Source organism: Cololabis saira, chromosome 18 (assembly GCF_033807715.1).
Source record: "Cololabis saira isolate AMF1-May2022 chromosome 18, fColSai1.1, whole genome shotgun sequence".
Lineage (NCBI taxonomy): Eukaryota > Metazoa > Chordata > Actinopteri > Beloniformes > Belonidae > Cololabis > Cololabis saira.
This window is the reverse complement of record NC_084604.1, coordinates 42,603,096-42,622,781: the sequence shown is the minus strand read 5'-3', so window position 1 is coordinate 42,622,781 and position 19,686 is coordinate 42,603,096. Positions and strand designations below refer to the sequence as shown.

Below are 19,686 nucleotides of genomic sequence, written 5' to 3'. Positions count from 1 at the left end.
TCATCTCTTGGTTATATTGTTAGGCTTCCTTATCCATGAAAATATTGGTTTTAATATTTTTGGTGTGGGAACTCTGGGCCTTTTTTTGTCAGTATAGCCCTTGATTTCAATTTAAAAAACTGGTCAAATGAGCCTCAAGAGAATCATATGAATAAATAAAAGGTTGTTGTGTTACCTGGCTATTACTGAGGTTTATTAGAACACATCTCTTAAATAAATTTGTTTCATTTATTTTTTCATTTTAATATTATTAACTATAATAACATCTATGGTGTTATGGGTCAATTTTGACCCATATACATTTACCTCAAGGAAATGGAACAAAAGTATTTTTTCAGCAATAGAACTTTAAAATATTGTCACAAGTGATATTGTGACCCTGCAGGCCAGTAGTCAAATCAAGGACGACACGTTTTCCTTGGTTCTTCTCAGGGATGCCACTCGCAGCTTTGCCTGTGTAAATCTGTAGCTGTTTTTGGCATTGCAGGCTGCCCAGATTTTTATGCCGTACTTCCCTGGCTTACTGGGTATGTATTGCCGGAAGGGGCATTTTCCTGGGAAAGGGAGAAGACGTTCATCCACTGTCACCTCTGGCCCTGGGTTGAACATCAGTGGAAGGAGCTGAACCCATTTCTCCCAGACATCCCTGATGGGGGCAAGCTCGTCAGATCTTGCTCTGGTATCCCTTTTGTCAAATCTGAGGAATCGTGATATAATTCGAAAGGTCTGAAGTGACATTGTTCCCCGGAAAATATTTCTGCCTGTCGATGCATCCCAGAGACTATCAGTGGCCTCATTGCAGGATCTGTACACTCCAGCAAGAAGAAGAACACCAATATAAGCATCCAGGCATTCCTCATCCATGTCTTTCCACATGTCGCCATGGACTTTTTTCCCCTTCAAGGTTTGTCATAGCAATTATGACTCTTTTTATGTACAATGGCATACATAAAACAGGTTTTGATATCACTGACTCTTGTCACAGCAAACCTTGTGATTCCAGGGGTCTTTTTGATGACATTTTCAGCAGCTGCCCTGCCATGTACATGAGGTACTGAGCTCCAAAGTATCTTTCCATTTTTGGACTTTGAATTTTTCAGCAGGATAAGCTTCAGCACCAGTGACCTCCTCGTCAGACTCACCAGATGTGTCAGTATCTTCTGGATGATACTCCACATCGTCTTCCTCCTCAGAAGCCTGCTCCTCTGCATCACTATGCTGCTCATTGTCGTCTGTCTCATTTTTAACAAAAATATAGTCCAGAACTTGGCTTAGTGTAAATCTTCTTCTCATCTTTGCATGCTGCAAACTGGAGATGTGCACTCTGCAAGTGAAATGAGTGAATTGACCTACATGGCTGGACATGCCCGACTTTATTTTCTTTTGTTTATGTGCAGGTAAACTGGAAAACAAAAATCCAAAATGAGAATCCACTGAAGCTCACATGACTGGGAGAGGAGCTGGCTGTCTGACAGTGCACTTATGATTTCAGTTTTGGCTCTAATTATTGCTTTATAAGCATAATTTTATAACCGGGTCGAAACCGACCCTAACCCCACAAAGGTAACAATTTCAACCAGAACATTTTATAATTTAGTGACAAAAATGTTTTTGATATTATTTTGTTGAAATAAAGGTTCCTGACAAAGTCAAAAAGCCTTGATGCAATAAACGGATTTTTGTGGTAGTTTTATGAATTTAAAACCTAAGAACGGGTCGGTGGCGACCCGAACAACAGATGAAGGTTAAACAACTTTATCCTTATGAACGCAAGTGTTATACTGTCCAACTTTCCTTATTTTATTCAGAACACTTTTTTTTTTCCTCTTCGGAGTGGGCCCACCCGGAGCAGTGGGCCCGGGGCGGCCGCCCCCCCCTGCCCCCCCGCCTGCTCCGCTAGTGATCACACCTCATATCACATTTATTACTTGTTTGCACTGGATACAGCATGTTTATATCTCTTTATCTTTGCACATTGAACCTTTGTCTCTGCAGATCAACCTCTGAGCTTCCTCACATTACAGTAACAAGATTTTCAAGTTTCTGTAGTAATGATACTCAGTCGTAGCGATATATACAGTAAACCCTTCATGGCTGAGTTTTGATCGTCATCACTGGTGGCCATCTTACCACAGCGAAGCTTTCTGGTGGATCTGTGGGATCCAACCCTCACCCCTGACTCCAGCTGATCCAGAATGCAGCAGCACGAGTACTGACAGGAATTAGTAGGAGAGACCACGTCTCTCCAGTGTTAGCGTCGCTCCATTGGCTACCTGTAAAATTCAGAATTCAATTTAAAATTTGATTACTTGCATATAAAGCCCAAAACGGCTTAGCTCCACAGTATTTACAAGACCTGATAGTGCCTTATGTTCCTGGCCGAGCTCTCCGTTCCCAGGGTGCAGGTTTACTCGTAGTTCCTAGAGTATCTAAATGTAGATTTGGAGGGCGGGCGTTCTGCTATCAGGCACCATTACTTTGGAACCAACTTCCAATCTGGGTTAAGGAGGCTGACACCACCTCCACCTTTAAAACTAAACTTAAAACCTTTCTGTTTAGTAAAGCTTATAGTTAGTGTTTAGTAAACCTCTAGCTGGTGTTGGTAAATCTCTAGGTAGTGTAAACTCTAGTGTGTTAGAGTCAGTAGTCATAGTTGCAGCTATAGAACAAAACTATAATAGTTAGTCTCAAATATAGCTTCGCGGTAGATATGCTGCTATAGGCTTATGCTGCAGGGGGGACCGACATGATCCGCTGGGCGGTGCCTCTCACCCTTCTTCTCCTCTCCTTTTCCCTGCCTCTCTTCTCCATTACCATTTTTATTTATTATAAATATCTCATAGCTATCATTTTTGTCCATCGTTCCTGTAGTTTCTTGTGCCGGCCCCCCTTTTTTCTCTTTTGTGTATGTTTGCAGGCCGGAGCCTCAGGAGCTGCGTTCTGGCCTGTGTTCCCGGCCCTCCCCCCCCCTCTGGTCATCCCATTGCTGCTTCCACCTGCCTACGTGGATGTCTGCTGTTGCTGCTTCCGCCTGCCTGCACCCCCCCCCCCCCCTCTGGTCATCCCGCTACTCCTTCCACATGACTGTTGTGTGCTGCTGATGCCCCCCCCCCCCCTCTGGTCATCCCGCTACTCCTTCCACATGACTGTTGTGTAGTGCTGACGCCCCCCCCCCCCTCTGGTCATCCCGCTACTCCTTCCACATGACTGCTGTGTGCTGCTGACGCCCCCCCCACCCCTGGTCATCCCGCTGCTGCTTCCACATGACTGTTGTGTGCTGCTGACGCCCCCCCCACCTCTGGTCATCCCGCTGCTGCTTCCACCTGCCTGCTGTGTGCTGTCGACGTCCCTGACTCCCCCAGTCTGGCCTTCGGCAGGAGGGTCCCCCCTTATGAGCCTGGTCCTGCTCAAGGTTTCTTCCCTCCTAAAGGGGAGTTTTTCTTGCCACTGTTTGGCTTAAGGCTTTTCTCCCACTAAGGGAGTTTTTACCTGCCATTGTTTATATAATAATTGCTCGGGGGTTTATGTTTATGTTTATGTTTATGTTCATGTTCTGGATCTCTGGAAAGCGTCTAGAGACAACATCTGTTGTATTAGACGCTATATAAATAAAATTGAATTGAATTGAATTGATTCTTTACTGCAGTCAACAACTCAGAAATATTCAAGAATCACAAGTAAGGGATGTGTTCATGATGGAAGCAGCTGTCACGCCCTGATCAATCACTGATCAATCACTCCACAAGTGACATTTCTGATGACATCACTGATGACATCACTGAGGACATCACACACACTATGGGCCCGATTTACTAAAGGTTTGCGTGTGTTAAAACGTGTGCAAACTTGACAGCACCCGCAAACCAAAGTACCAGCTGATCTACTAACAGCGTGCAAAGACGACTGCGTCTCTGAAATGCGTAAAATTGCACACGCAATTCAGTTAGTACTTTTGCCCTGATGAATAATCAATATGGGGCGTACCTGCCAGAACGCGCTAAATACTGGGAGGGGAAGATGCAAATTGCTCCATTTACCACGCGCAATGAGATTTACCAAGCCTGAAAGTAATTGCGCGTATTGTGATTGCGTCTGTATTTAATACGTTCGAAAGGAAGGTGCTAATCTGCTGCTGCTGTTATTGTGGCAAGGAGGCGAAATCCAAAATCAAAGAATACGCAGAGAGAGAGTCTTTATTCTGCTGCATGCTATTTTAAAAATGGTTGCACAAGTTTTATTAAAGGCCACTTTTTCTTTAGTTCTTCGCCTTATATCTTTGCCACCTTCTTTTATTGTGCCCCCCTCCACTCGCCCACAAGCAGGCCAAGCCTTTGTGCCAAAACTTTGTATTTTATTGATTACTTATCTTATTGAACGTGAAATCATCCTTCGTAAATTACATTTAATTAAAACCCGTGCTTATTAATCACAAAACACAGGTTAAACATCATGACCAAATCCGCTCCGACCCGGTGTCAGTGATCAGCGCAGAGACTGCAGCTTCACCTGAATTATGGTTCTGCGTTAAATCGGCGGCGTAGGGTCGCGGTGCGGTGTGCGTCGCCGCGTAGCCTACGCTGTCGGTTCTGCGTTGGTGTGACGCGGAACCATAAATCAGCCTTTAGTGTGCGCTCTGTGCGCTGTTCTGAACACTTCTCTTCTTTCGGATGATGGTCCCATCTGTCACACATTTACTGTCAGTGTTTGCTATATAATATATAATATTTGCAATATACTGTGGACATCTGAATAAAAACTTAACTCATAAATAGATGAATCAAAGCGCTCTCCAGCTCTGTGTCTGATGTCTTTTTCTCCTCAGATCATGCCGAGCACTGCCGGGTCACGTAAACCCGACCAATTCAATATTAAAATCAAATTCGGTCCTGTGGCCCGTTTTTCTATTTCGTATTTTTGATCTGTGCCTAAAATTGAAATATGAAAAACCAGACGTTTTTCCGTTTTTTGTGTTACCAACTGCATTTATTCTATCGCAGATTTTCTCCCATATTGCGTTTCTTTTGGTAATGTTTAAATTTCTTTGCTGTAGTTCATGAATGTGTTTATTTGCCTCTTCCACTAATATCTCCAACTCCAACTCGTTCAATTTCATTTTGCGCTTGTGACTTGTGACTGTGCTTTCCATCCAGACTCTCCATGGCGCTAACATCAGACACGCAACACCTCATTTAAATACTGCTGTTTGCACCTGTTATCAATTGCGCACGCAATCTTAGTTGATCACCCGCAAACCACGCAACAACTGCACGCGCAAACTTTTTCAGTGCACACGCAATTTAGTACTCTTTATTTAGGATCTTAGTAAATCGGGCCCTATGTCCCAACAGCTGGATGGACATTGTTGGCAGAAACACACAGGAGCCGGAAAATAATGGGACCTAATCTGAACAATGATGAACCAAAATAAATTAATAAACCTAAAAAAATCTCAGATCATTTACTCAATAATTTAGTTTAAATTAATTAACAATCTTCAATATAAATTATCACCTTCATTTTTTAAGTTCAGCCAGAGACTCTTCCTCCTCCTACCTGTCCATCCTCCTCCTACCTGTCCATTCTCCTCCTCCTACCTGTCCATTCTCCTCCTACCTGTCCATTCTCCTCCTCCTACCTGTCCATTCTCCTCCTACCTGTCCATTCTCCTCCTACCTGTCCATTCTCCTCCTACCTGTCCATTCTCCTCCTACCTGTCCATTCTCCTCCTACCTGTCCATTCTCCTCCTCCTACCTGTCCATCCTCCTCCTCCTACCTGTCCATTCTCCTCCTACCTGTCCATTCTCCTCCTACCTGTCCATTCTCCTCCTACCTGTCCATTCTCCTCCTACCTGTCCATTCTCCTCCTACCTGTCCATTCTCCTCCTACCTGTCCATTCTCCTCCTACCTGTCCATTCTCCTCCTCCTACCTGTCCATCCTCCTCCTACCTGTCCATTCTCCTCCTACCTGTCCATTCTCCTCCTACCTGTCCATTCTCCTCCTACCTGTCCATTCTCCTCCTCCTACCTGTCCATTCTCCTCCTCCTACCTGTCCATTCTCCTCCTCCTACCTGTCCATTCTCCTCCTCCTACCTGTCCATTCTCCTCCTACCTGTCCATTCTCCTCCTCCTCTTCCTCCTCCTCCTCCTACCTGTCCATTCTCCTCCTCCTCTTCCTCCTCCTACCTGTCCATTCTCCTCCTCCTACCTGTCCATTCTCCTCCTACCTGTCCATTCTCCTCCTACCTGTCAATTCTCCTCCTACCTGTCCATTCTCCTCCTCCTACCTGTCCATTCTCCTCCTACCTGTCCATTCTCCTCCTACCTGTCCATTCTCCTCCTACCTGTCTATTCTCCTCCTACCTGTCAATTCTCCTCCTACCTGTCCATTCTCCTCCTCCTACCTGTCCATTCTCCTCCTACCTGTCCATTCTCCTCCTCCTCTTCCTCCTCCTACCTGTCCATTCTCCTCCTACCTGTCCATTCTCCTCCTACCTGTCCATTCTCCTCCTACCTGTCCATTCTCCTCCTACCTGTCCATTCTCCTCCTCCTCTTCCTCCTCCTCCTCCTACCTGTCCATTCTCCTCCTACCTGTCCATTCTCCTCCTCCTACCTGTCCATTCTCCTCCTACCTGTCCATTCTCCTCCTACCTGTCCATTCTCCTCCTCCTACCTGTCCATTCTCCTCCTCCTACCTGTCCATTCTCCTCCTCCTACCTGTCCATTCTCCTCCTCCTACCTGTCCATTCTCCTCCTACCTGTCCATTCTCCTCCTCCTACCTGTCCATTCTCCTCCTCCTACCTGTCCATTCTCCTCCTACCTGTCCATTCTCCTCCTACCTGTCCATTCTCCTCCTACCTGTCCATTCTCCTCCTACCTGTCCATTCTCCTCCTCCTACCTGTCCATTCTCCTCCTACCTGTCCATTCTCCTCCTCCTACCTGTCCATTCTCCTCCTCCTACCTGTCCATTCTCCTCCTACCTGTCCATTCTCCTCCTACCTGTCCATTCTCCTCCTCCTACCTGTCCATTCTCCTCCTACCTGTCCATTCTCCTCCTACCTGTCCATTCTCCTCCTACCTGTCCATTCTCCTCCTCCTACCTGTCCATTCTCCTCCTCCTAACTGTCCATTCTCCTCCTACCTGTCCATTCTCCTCCTACCTGTCCATTCTCCTCCTCCTACCTGTCCATTCTCCTCCTACCTGTCCATTCTCCTCCTACCTGTCCATTCTCCTCCTACCTGTCCATTCTCCTCCTACCTGTCCATTCTCCTCCTACCTGTCCATTCTCCTCCTACCTGTCCATTCTCCTCCTACCTGTCCATTCTCCTCCTCCTACCTGTCCATTCTCCTCCTCCTACCTGTCCATTCTCCTCCTACCTGTCCATTCTCCTCCTACCTGTCCATTCTCCTCCTCCTACCTGTCCATTCTCCTCCTACCTGTCCATTCTCCTCCTCCTACCTGTCAATTCTCCTCCTACCTGTCCATTCTCCTCCTACCTGTCCATTCTCCTCCTACCTGTCCATTCTCCTCCTACCTGTCCATTCTCCTCCTACCTGTCCATTCTCCTCCTCCTACCTGTCCATTCTCCTCCTCCTACCTGTCCATTCTCCTCCTCCTCCAGCTCTGATTCATTCCAGGATCAGTTCAGTTGCGTCTCAGTTGGTTTTGTTCTGACTGCAGAATCTTCATCTTCAACTCTTTGGACTGTTTGAACAAACTGTAAGTTTGAACTTTGTTTTTCGGGAACTTTCCTGTTTGTTTCTGGTTGGAGAAGGTTTTCACTGCAGACTTTCATCATGCTACATGATTGTTAGATGACAATATTTGTATTGGATTTATTTTTGATCTGTTGTAGCCATTTTACCTCAATGTGATTTATGTTTAAGATGATTAATACCTTTTGTAAGACTTTGTTTTTATATTTGTTCAAACCAGTGACTAGTCACAAAGCAGAATATTGCATTTCTATTGGCTGCTGTTTGTAGAATAAATATACGGTAACTCAGTGAAAGTTTACACGTCACTGGACCTTTGAGCTACACAGTCTTTTGACTAGCATACTTTATTTTATTCATTAACGTTAAGGATTTGGTTCTGTATTTTGTATGATTTTTCAGTTTTTGAAGTAAACATAGAAAGAAGAACTTTGCGTTAAGACCTTTCCTCTCCGTCATCGGTTTGCTGCGTGTAAAAACCTTTCTGGTCCAGAGCTGGTGAGGCAGCTGCTGCTGCACAGATCAGAGACAGTGATGATCAATGATCATTAGTTTTCTTCATCAATCAAACTGTGAGGTGATTTTATTTCCTGGAATGAATCTGGTGTCTCCAGCATTAAAGTCAGTTTGGTTCCTGGAAGAAGTTGTTCTTTGTTGCTTGTGTAACTACTGAAGACGGCGTATTTTCATCCAGAAGTCTTGACTCAGAATCTCCCAGAGGTTCATGCAGCCGGGTCAGAAACAACAGGCTGATTAACTGAAACATTTTACTGAGAGACGTAAAATAATTTTCTTCTCCAGGTCATAAGAACTTATTAATCAAGACACACTTAATCAAGACTCTGAACTCTGTCAATCATCACACCTCATATCACATTTATTACTTGTTTGCACTGGATACAGCATGTTTATATCTCCTTATCTTTGCACATTGAACCTTTTTCCCTGCAGATAAACCTCTGAGCTTCATCACATTTACAGTAACAAGATTTTCAAGTTTCTGCAGTAAAAACTGTTCACAGAATCACCTCATTGTTGTTTCACACTTGTTCCAGCTAGCTAGCATGCTAGCCCTGGTGGACTGGATTGGTGGAGGACAGGCTGATTACTTTGAGGCCCTTTCCAACATTTGAAAGATAGAAATATAAAAATAGAGCCAAGTGACCTCAACTGCTCAGTAGAAGCAAAAAAACAAAAGAGAGGAACAAATCAGAGCAGGATCAGCTGGTCTGTGAGCAGCACCAGTGATGTGTGTTTCCTCTGCAGATGAAGGTGTGTGTGTGAGCTGATGTGTGTTTCCTCTGCAGGTGAAGGTGTGTGTGTGAGCTGATGTGGACGTGAATTCAGCAGAATGGACCAGTGTGAGGACGGAGAGGACGGAGAGGACGGAGTCCCTCCCTCTAAAACCTCTCTGTGTGGGGGACATGAGAGTCGAAGCAAAGCTCAGAGGTGAGATGAAAATCTCTAACTGTCCCTGACTCTTCTGCATGTCAGAGCTCAAGACTCACATCACCAAACATCATTATTACAGGAATCAACCTGGACCTGGATCTGGACCTGGACCTGGACCAGAACCTGGACCTGGACCTGGACCTGGACCCAGCTGTGTGTCCTTGAAGAGCGACCAGTCAAAGGTCGGGTTAATTGATTTTAAAGGAGACCAAGGTTCTGCTGTAAAGAGGTGAGTGTATCCAAACACTGCCAATGATTTATGTTTAATACTTTTTGAATAGACTAAATATTTTTATCTATATAACTTCTTTTTCATATAATAGGATATGTACATTTTGAACTTTTGTTTTCTGTCAGGATCCATCAGAAAGGAGACTCTCTTGAACCTGGACCCAGCTGTTTGTCCTTGAAGAGCGACCACTCAAAGGGCTGGTTAGTTAACTTTAAAGGAGACCAACGTTCTTCTTCAGATAGGTGAGATGTATTTAAACACATTAAATGTATTTAAATCAGTCCTCCTGTTGGGAAATGTCCACGTTTCTTGTAGATGGTGTAGTCCTGGACCCCTGTGGTCCTCCATCACCTGATGGTGATCTGAGCTTCTTCCTCATAGATCTTCATCTCCTGTCAGGAGCTTTTTCCTCTGGTCGACACATCTGGAGGTCTCACCTTCCAGAGGACTGATCCTGATGATGATCCAGAGTTCCTCTTACTGGTCCTGATGATGGTCCAGAGTTCCTCTTACTGATCCTGATGATGGTCCAGAGTTCCTCTTACTGATCCTGATGATGGTCCAGAGTTCCTCTTACTGATGATGATGATGGTCCAGAGTTCCTCTTACTGATCCTGATGATGGTCCAGAGTTCCTCTTACTGATGATGGTCCAGAGTTCCTCTTACTGATCCTGGTGATGGTCCAGAGTTCCTCTTACTGGTGATGGTCCAGAGTTCCTCTTACTGATCCTGATGATGGTCCAGAGTTCCTCTTACTGATGATGGTCCAGAGTTCCTCTAACTGATCCTGATGATGGTCCAGAGTTCCTCTTACTGATGATGGTCCAGAGTTCCTCTAACTGATCCTGATGATGGTCCAGAGTTCCTCTTACTGATGATGGTCCAGAGTTCCTCTTACTGATGATGGTCCAGAGTTCCTCTTACTGGTCCTGATGATGGTCCAGAGTTCCTCTTACTGATGATGGTCCAGAGTTCCTCTTACTGGTCCTGATGATGGTCCAGAGTTCCTCTTACTGATGATGGTCCAGAGTTCCTCTTACTGGTCCTGATGATGGTCCAGAGTTCCTCTTACTGGTCCTGATGATGGTCCAGAGTTCCTCTTACTGGTCCTGATGATGGTCCAGAGTTCCTCTTACTGATCCTGATGATGGTCCAGAGTTCCTCTTACTGGTCCTGATGATGGTCCAGAGTTCCTCTTACTGATCCTGATGATGGTCCAGAGTTCCTCTTACTGATCCTGGTGATGGTCCAGAGTTCCTCTTACTGATGATGGTCCAGAGTTCCTCTTACTGGTCCTGATGATGGTCCAGAGTTCCTCTTACTGATCCTGGTGATGGTCCAGAGTTCCTCTTACTTATGATGGTCCAGAGTTCCTCTTACTGATGATGGTCCAGAGTTCCTCTTACTGATGATGGTCCAGAGTTCCTCTTACTGATGATGGTCCAGAGTTCCTCTTACTGATCCTGATGATGGTCCAGAGTTCCTCAGCTGCTTCATGTCTCCATCAGTTGTCCGTCTTCTTGATCTCTAACGTTTCTTGGAGCAGAACTGGATCTTGTGAATGTGTGAATGAGCAGGGGCCTCATTTAAAATGGACTGCGTAGGATTCATACTAAAAGTGCACGTACTCTCAAAAGCCGAAAATGCCGTGCGCAAAAAAAAATCCGGATCAATAAAACCATTTGCACGCAGACTTCCACGCAGTCCAGCTGGAAGGTTGCGTAGCTGAATCCGCCCCTTTACACGCCCAGAAATGCATATGGATGAGCCTGCTGAGCATGCGCAGTGGCTTTCTGCAGCCTGTTTGGCGCAGATCCATGGTTTGGCGTCAGATTGAATGAGAAGTAGCAGCCACCGTGACACTGACTTTCACGGAGACCTAGATATGATGTGGAGGACAGGAAAACCACATTATTTGGTGGTCACAGTAAAAGTTAGAATAAGTATATAAATAGTAGGCTATACAATAAAATAAAGCGAGTGAGTGGCAGCACGCCGTTGCTGCGCTAAACGCTGTGAGTTCCCCGGCGCAACAGGGGGACACACGTCCCCCCGTCTTTTCAAAATCATGTATTTGTCCCCCCCACTTTTTACAGTTTAAAAACTAACGGTAGGCTCAGCAAATCATCCAGACACTCGGGACGGCGGCCCGGCAGCCCCCGCTCCCCCTCCTCCCTCCCGTCTCCCCTCAGAGCTGCTCTATGCTGATTTATGGTTCCGCGTTACACCAACGCAGAGCCTACGGCGTAGGGTACGCGGCGACGCGCACCGTACGCCGGACCCTACGGCGTGGGCTCTGCGTTGGTGTGACGCAGAACCATAATTCCGGCTGTAACAACATGAGCGCACGTACCCGTGCATGACAGGCAGACACACACGGGGAGAAGAGACTATTTCTTTAATTTTTTTTTTTTTTTAAACTTTATCCTTATGAACGCAATTGTTATATAGTCCAACTTTCCTTATTTTAATCAGAACACTTTCTTTTTTCCTCTTCGGCGTGGAGTAGTGGGCTCGGAGCGGCAGTCACCCCCCCCCCCGCCGCCTGCTCCGTTATCAGCACTATTTTATTATAAGTCATATATATGTTGTGATATGTGATGACATTATTAAGAGTATGACATGAATCTGGCTTCATTTCACCACCTCACAGTCTGCGTCGCCAGTTCCCCTGTCTTAAGTAAATTCTTACGGGAGGGTCCGAGTTGCCGTAAAGATACGCAGATTTTTCGGTTAGTTTTTTCTTTTTAGATCCGAGACTTTGCGTAGAAGGTGCTTCTGCAACTTTCAGGCGCTTTTTCTGCGCAAGCAAGCTTTATAGATGAGGCCCCAGAGCTCTCACTGAGGTCACATGTTCTCGGTGGATCAGCAGGACTAGTAAACCTTCACCACCACCAGTCCTCTGATGGACTGTCCTCATCCCAACAGGACTTCATGGACCTTCAGCTGCTGTTTGTCTCTGTGAGGACAGACATGATGTGAGCTAATTCTTCCTGGTTCCTCCACAGAGTGGACCAGCAGATCTCAGAGTCCCCCAGCGGTCCGTCTGTCCAGCATCATCAGACCCAGCTGGACTCCATCTTTCAGGTCTGTCCATGAACAACAACTGTCTCCACCTGTTGTCCTGATGTCCATCTGCATGCTGGATCTCTGGAGACCAGTGGACTGTCAGTCTGTCCATCATGTACCTGATGTTTGTCTCCATGCTGGTCTCTAGAGACCAGTGGACTGTCAGTCTGTCCATCATGGACCTGATGTTTGTCTCCATGCTGGTCTCTGGAGACCAGTGGACTGTCAGTCTGTCCATCATGGACCTGATGTTTGTCTCCATGCTGGTCTCTGGAGACCAGTGGACTGTCAGTCTGTCCATCATGGACCTGATGTTTGTCTCCATGCTGGTCTCTCGAGACCAGTGGACTGTCAGTCTGTCCAACATGGACCTGATGTTTGTCTCCATGCTGGTATCTGGAGACCAGTGGACCGTCAGTCTGTCCATCATGGACCTGATGTTTGTCTCCATGCTGGTATCTGGAGACCAGTGGACTGTCAGTCTGTCCAACATGGACCTGATGTTTGTCTCCATGCTGGTCTCTGGAGACCAGTGGACTGTCAGTCTGTCCAACATGGACCTGATGTTTGTCTCCATGCTGGTCTCTGGAGACCAGTGGACTGTCAGTCTGTCCAACATGGACCTGATGTTTGTCTCCATGCTGGTCTCTGGAGACCAGTGGACTGTCAGTCTGTCCAACATGGACCTGATGTTTGTCTCCATGCTGGTCTCTGGAGACCAGTGGACTCTCAGTCTGTCAATCAGGGACCTGATGTTTGTCTCCGTGGTTTCAGTCTGGTTGTGTCCTCATGGGCGCAATTTCCACTGGGGACAGGGGGGACATGTCCCCCCGTCTTTTCAAAATCATGTTTTTGTCCCCCCGACTTTTTATAGTTTAAAAACTAACGGTAGGCTCAGCCTGTAATTGCGAATCATCAAGACACTCTGTGCAAAGGTACTGACGGCACGGCAGCCCCGCTCCCCCCTCCCTCCTCCCCTCCTCCTCCCCTCAGTGCGGCTCAAGGCTGATTTATGGTTCCGTGTTAAATCGACGCAGAGCCTACGGCGTAGGTTACACGGCGACGCGCACCGTACAGTGCGCGTCGCCGTGTAACCTACGCCGTAACCCTAACGTAGGCTCTGCGTCGATTTAACGCAGAACCATAAATCAGCCTTCACAGACAGACAGCCAGGACGCGGCGCAGAAATGAAGAGGAGCCGGCAGCTCAGTTTAAAATCAATTTTTGCAGAGGGACAAAAAAGCAGCAGCACTGCTGTGTTGCAGGTAGGCTGTGCAGAGATGATTAGCCAAATATTACTCAACTTAATATGTTGTAAATGGTTAGGTGATTTTGGTTTGTTTATAAGGAAAGGAAGGAATGAACATGATCCATTTTGATATTTCATAGGAGAAATATGTGGAGACAGGGGCAAGTGAAGAGGTGCAGGCAGGCAGGCAGGAACCCAACCATGTTAGCCCAAAAGTGATTGTAGAACAGCATCCCAGCAACAAAACCTTAAGATCAAGAGAAGTCATACTGTGAATTTCATTGGCTCCATTATAAGGCAAGGCAAGGCAAGGCAAATTTATTTATACAGCACAATTCAACACAAGGTAATTCAAAGTGCATTACATTGACATTAAAAGCGGCAAGGCATAATTAGACAGTAAATAATTCGACATAATTAGACAGTAAATAACAAATATGATTGAATAAGATGATAAGAAAAGAAGTAAAATAATAAAAAGCACAAGCTGTTAAAAATAAGGGCAGTAGAATACAGCAGGTAAGTTTAATTTAGGGGTACGCTTGAGTAAACAGTAATGTTTTTAACCCTGATTTAAAGGAGCTGACAGTTGGAGCAGACCTCAGGTCTACAGGAAGTTTGTTCCAACGGTGAGGAGCAGAATAACTGAACGCTGCCTCACCTTGCTTGGTTCTGGTTCTTGGGACACACAACAAACCAGATCCAGAAGACCTAAGGGGTCTGGGAGCTTCATAGGGAACTAACAGATCAACCATGTATTTTGGTCCAAGACCATTCAGTGCTTTGTAGACCAACAGTAAGATTTTAAACTCTATCCTTTGACTCACTGGAAGCCAGTATAGTGATTTCATGACCGGTGTAACATGGTCCAGTTTTCTGGTGTTTGTAAGGACTCTGGCGGCAGCGTTCTGAATCAGCTGCAGCTGCCTGATAGATTTCTTGTTAAGGCCTGTAAAGATGCCATTGCAATAATCCAACCTACTGAAAATGAATGCATGAATAAGTTTTTCCATGTCTTGTTTAGACAGAATCCCCTTAATTCTAGCAATGTTTTTCAGGTGGTAATATGCAGATTCAGTGATAAACTTTAGATGGCTGTTGAAGTTCAGGTCTGAGTCAATAATTACACCAAGATTTCTGGCTTGATTTGTAGCTGTCAATGACATTGAGCCAAGGTGAGCGCTGATCTTTTCCCTTTCATTTTTAGGGCCAAAAATTATCACCTCTGTCTTTTCTGCATTTAGCTGGAGAAAATTCTGGCACATCCACTCATTGATTTGGTGAATACAATTACTCAATGAGATCAGGGGACTGTAGTCATGTGGTGACACTGAAATATAGAGCTGTGTGTCATCGGCATAAGTATGGTAGGAAATGTTGTGATGTCCCATAATCTGAGCTAGGGGTAGCATATAGATGTTGAATAGAAGCGGTCCGAGAATAGACCCTTGAGGAACCCCACATGTGATCTTGGTTCTCTCAGACTCATGGTTTCCTATTGACACAAAGAAGGCCCTATCGTGCAAGTAAGATTTAAACCATTGAAGCACAGTGCCGGTAAGTCCCACCCACTTTTCCAGTCTGCTGAGAAGAATGTTATGATCAACTGTGTCGAATGCAGCACTCAGATCCAATAATACCAGAACAGAGGATTTACCTGCATCATTATTCAGATGAATATCATTTAGGACTTTGATGAGTACAGTCTCAGTGCTGTAGTGTGGCCGAAATCCAGACTGAAATACATTAAAGAGGTTGTTTTGCATCATAAAAGCATGGATTTGCTGGAAGACCACCTTTTCAATGATTTTCCCCAAAAATGGCAGATTTGATATTGGCCTATAGTTACTAAGTGTTGTAGCATCCAGATTTGATTTTTTTAGAAGAGGTTTTATTACTGCAGTTTTCAACGCCTGGGGAAACTGGCCTGTTTGAAGAGAAGTATTTATTATCTGCAATACATCCAGAGCTATGCAGTTTAAAACTGTTTTGAAAAAGTTTGAAGGCAGAATATCAAGACAGCATGTTGTGGGCTTTAATTTTGAAACTGTTTCCGTTAGGGTTTTGTAATTTAAAACGCTGAACTGTCCCAGCTTTACTAAAGGATAGGAAGGCCAGAGTGTTATCATTCCTGAGGGGGAGCAGCACATTGCTTGTCTTATCTGTAATATTTTGTTTGTGAAAAAGTCAGCAAAGTCGTTACAGGTCTTTTTTGACAGCAGTTCAAGTGGGATTGAGGCTGCAGGGTTTGTCAGTCTTTCTACCACAGAAAACAGTGTGCGAGTATTATTACTGTTTCTATCGATAATCTCTGAAATATATGATTGCCTTGCATTCTTCAGTATCTGGTTATAAACAAGGAGTCAATGGAATCCTATGTTTTTTTCTGTGGCCAAGCTTTTGAAAATGAAAAATCAAGCCTGGCCAAGAACTCTGTTTCTCCAGAGGCCTGTAAGCAAGTAAGCCTGTAAAGCTTGTATACTGTCTTAAGGTAAGAGCTGATTTGTTATGTGGCATGTTAATGTTGTGTTGTGTCAAAAATAAAGGTTGCCCACAGAGAAAGATGTCACAAGATTCAAGACTCTTTTTTATCATTGTATAGCATTAAACAAAAATAATAATAAATACATATATCAGGAAAAAAAGTTAAAAAGTGTCTAAAAAAGTAAATCAATATTAAAATTGTTTGATTGTTCGCATTCACACACACATAGTCTTACAAAGCCACACTGCACATCCATGCTACAGCTACAGGCACAAATTTACCGTTCCTACTTGTGTCCCCCCCACCTCTGAAACTAAAGTTTCGCCCTTGTGTGTCCTTCATGTGGTCTTCTGTTCCAGCTGCTGGAGGACAACATTGTCCTGTTTGTGAAGGACGAGCTGAAGAAGATCCAGAAGGGTCTGAGTCCAGATTACCCAGAATCCGTAGAGCATGTGTTGCAGGGTGAGGATGAAGAGCAGAGGAGCAGAGCTGCGTTTGTGAAGATCACAGTGAACTTCCTGAGGAGAATGAAGCAGGAGGAGCTGGCTGAGCGTCTGCAGAGCAGTAAGAGGATTTTTCTGAACATTTAAGCTGCTGGATAAATGACCCATAATGCCTCAGGAGATGAAAAACATTCACAGATCAGCTGCAACGTGCGCCCCCAGATTTTATTTATATAGCGTCTAATACAACAGATGTCTAGACGCATTTCAGAGATCCAGAACATAAACATAAACCCCCGAGCAATTATTACATAAACAATGGCAGGTAAAAACTCCCATAGTGGGAGAAAAGCCTTAAGCCAAACAGTGGCAAGGAGGGAAGAAACCTGGACCAGGACCTGGACCTGGACCTAAAAATAAAAATAAAGTTTTTTTTATTCTTTGGCGGGACTAATCTTTCAATGTATTGATGTTTTTCCCAATTACAGTCATAAATTGTGATGGGCTAGAATATACCTTATTTTACCTAACAAATACATCCAGGTCAGAATGACATACAGTAACATCGCTGTATTTGTCCTTGATGTCCCTAAGACATGCCTGAAGTTTAACTAACGGTTCTGTTTCATCCGGCTTCATAGACAAGTAGAGCTGCGTATCATCAGCATAACAATGAAAGTGTATGCTGTGATTCTGGATTTTACTTCCCAATGGCTGCATGTATAAACTGAACAAGATTGGTCCTAGCACTGAACCCTGCGGAACACCATAACAGACCCTTGACTGTTCTGAAGAAACCTCATGTACATGAACAAACTGGAACCTGTCAGAAAGATATGATTTAAACCAACGTAGAGCTGTCCCTTTAATCCCAACAACATGCTCTAACCTGTGCAGTAAAATGCCATCTACAGTGTCAAAAGCACCCACAACCCATCAGGGCTGTACTGCCAACATCCTGGTACTAGAAACTCCAGGACCCCAGATGTTTTTGTCACTTCCACGTCCTGAATGTTCAGAAGTGTTTTGGTGTTAAAAGTGATTCTACTCAATATTGTACAGCTCATTGTAACGTTAGAGTCAATCAGTGTCGGTTCACATCCTGATTCTTAAGGAGAATTAAGGTAAACTTTATAAAACGTTCATTGGTTTCTTTTTTCCACTTTTATTAAGGTTCTTTTGCTGAAGTTTGTAAAAAGCGGCTGAAGTCTAAGCTGAAGGAGAAGTACCAGTGTGTTTCTGAGGGGATTGCTAAAGCAGGAAACCCAACCCTTCTGGAGCAGATCTACACGGAGCTCTACATCACAGAGGGAGGGACCGGAGAGGTCAACGATGAACATGAAGTCAGACAGATTGAAGCAGCTTCCAGGAAACTAGACAGAGCAGAAACAGCCATCAGACAGGAAGACATCTTTAAACCCCCACCTGGAAGAGATGAACCAATCAGAACGGTGACGACGAAGGGAGTGGCCGGCATCGGGAAAACAGTCCTAACACAGAAGTTCAGTCTGGACTGGGCTGAAGGCAGAACCAACCTGGACATCCAGTTCCTGCTTCCATTCACCTTCAGAGAGCTGAATGTGCTGAGAGAGGAGAAGTTGAGCTTGGTGGAACTTATTCATCACTTCTTCTCTGAAACTAGAGAAATCTGCAGCTTTGAAGAGTTCCAGGTCGTGTTCATCTTTGACGGTCTGGATGAGAGTCGACTTCCTCTGAACTTCCACAACCATACAATCGTCAGTGACCCCAGAAGGTCCACCTCAGTGGACGTGCTGCTGACAAACCTCATCAGGGGGAACCTGCTTCCTTCTGCTCGTCTCTGGATCACCACACGACCCGCAGCAGCCAATCAGATCCCTCCTGAGGGTGTCTCCATGGTGACGGAGGTCAGAGGGTTCACTAACCCACAGAAGGAGGAATACTTCAGGAAGAGGATCAGAGAAGAGGAGAAGACCAGCAGGATCATCTCCCACATCAAGACATCACGGAGCCTCCACATCATGTGCCACATCCCAGTCTTCTGCTGGATCACTGCTACGGTCCTGGAGAACGTCCTGGAGAACGTCCTGGAGAATGTCCTGGAAACCAGAGAGGGAGGGAGGCTGCCCAATACCCTGACTGAGATGTACATCCACTTCCTGGTGGTCCAGGCCAAACTGAAGAAGGTCAAGTATGACGGAGGAACTGAGACGGATCCACACTGGAGTCCAGAGAGCAGGAAGATGGTGGAGTCTCTGGGAAAACTGGCTTTTGAGCAGCTGCAGAAAGGAAACCTGATCTTCTATGAATCAGACCTGAGAGAGTGTGGCATTGATGTCAGAGAGGCTTCAGTGTACTCAGGAGTGTTCACCCAAATCTTTAGAGAGGAGAGCAGCCTGTACCAGGACCAGGTCTTCTGCTTCATCCATCTGAGTGTCCAGGAGTTTCTGGCTGCTCTTCATGTCCATCAGACCTTCATCAAGTCAGGAGTCAACCTGCTGGAGGAACAGAGAAACACAGAGACTGACCTCTATCAGACAGCTGTGGACAAGGCCTTACAGAGTCCCAACGGACACCTGGACTTGTTCCTGCGCTTCCTCCTGGGTCTTTCACTGGAGACCAATCAGAACCTCCTACGAGGTCTGCTGAAACCAGAACAAAGAAGATCACAGAATCATCAGGAAACAGTTAAATACATCAAGAAGAAGATCAGTGAGGATCTATCTGCAGAGAGAAGCATCAACCTGTTCCACTGTCTGAATGAACTGAACGATCGGTCTCTGGTGAAGGAGGTCCAACAGTCCCTAGAGTCAGGACGTCTCTCCACAGATAAACTGTCTCCTGCTCAGTGGTCGGCTCTGGCCTTCATCTTACTGTCATCAGAAGAAGATCTGGAGGTGTTTGACCTGAAGAAGTTCTCAGCTTCAGAGGAGGCTCTACGGAGGCTGCTGCCGGTGCTCAAAGCCTCCAAGAAAGCTAAGTAAGAACGAACACGGACACAACTGTTTTAGTTACAATCACATGTTGTGTTCTTGGAGGAAACCAGTTAAATTCAC

General features: G+C 45.4%; 1 protein-coding gene across 2 annotated transcripts in view; it reads left to right on the top strand.

Moving 5' to 3' along the window:
* Nucleotides 1-7,647: 7,647 nt before the first annotated feature.
* LOC133464925 (NACHT, LRR and PYD domains-containing protein 12-like) overlaps nt 7,648-19,686 on the top strand; it is a 34,097-nt gene continuing 22,058 nt past the window's right edge. Inside the window, exons 1-7 of one of the 2 annotated variants that reach the window (XM_061747131.1) lie at nt 7,648-7,724; nt 9,028-9,169; nt 9,252-9,401; nt 9,530-9,646; nt 12,414-12,492; nt 16,568-16,772; nt 17,825-19,610. In XM_061747131.1, coding sequence (XP_061603115.1) covers nt 9,072-9,169; nt 9,252-9,401; nt 9,530-9,646; nt 12,414-12,492; nt 16,568-16,772; nt 17,825-19,610 — 2,435 coding nt within the window. In that variant the 5' untranslated portion in view covers nt 7,648-7,724; nt 9,028-9,071. Of the gene's footprint in view, nt 7,725-9,027; nt 9,170-9,251; nt 9,402-9,529; nt 9,647-12,413; nt 12,493-16,567; nt 16,773-17,824; nt 19,611-19,686 lie in introns of those variants that run through there. The other variant, XM_061747132.1, reaches the window with a different exon arrangement.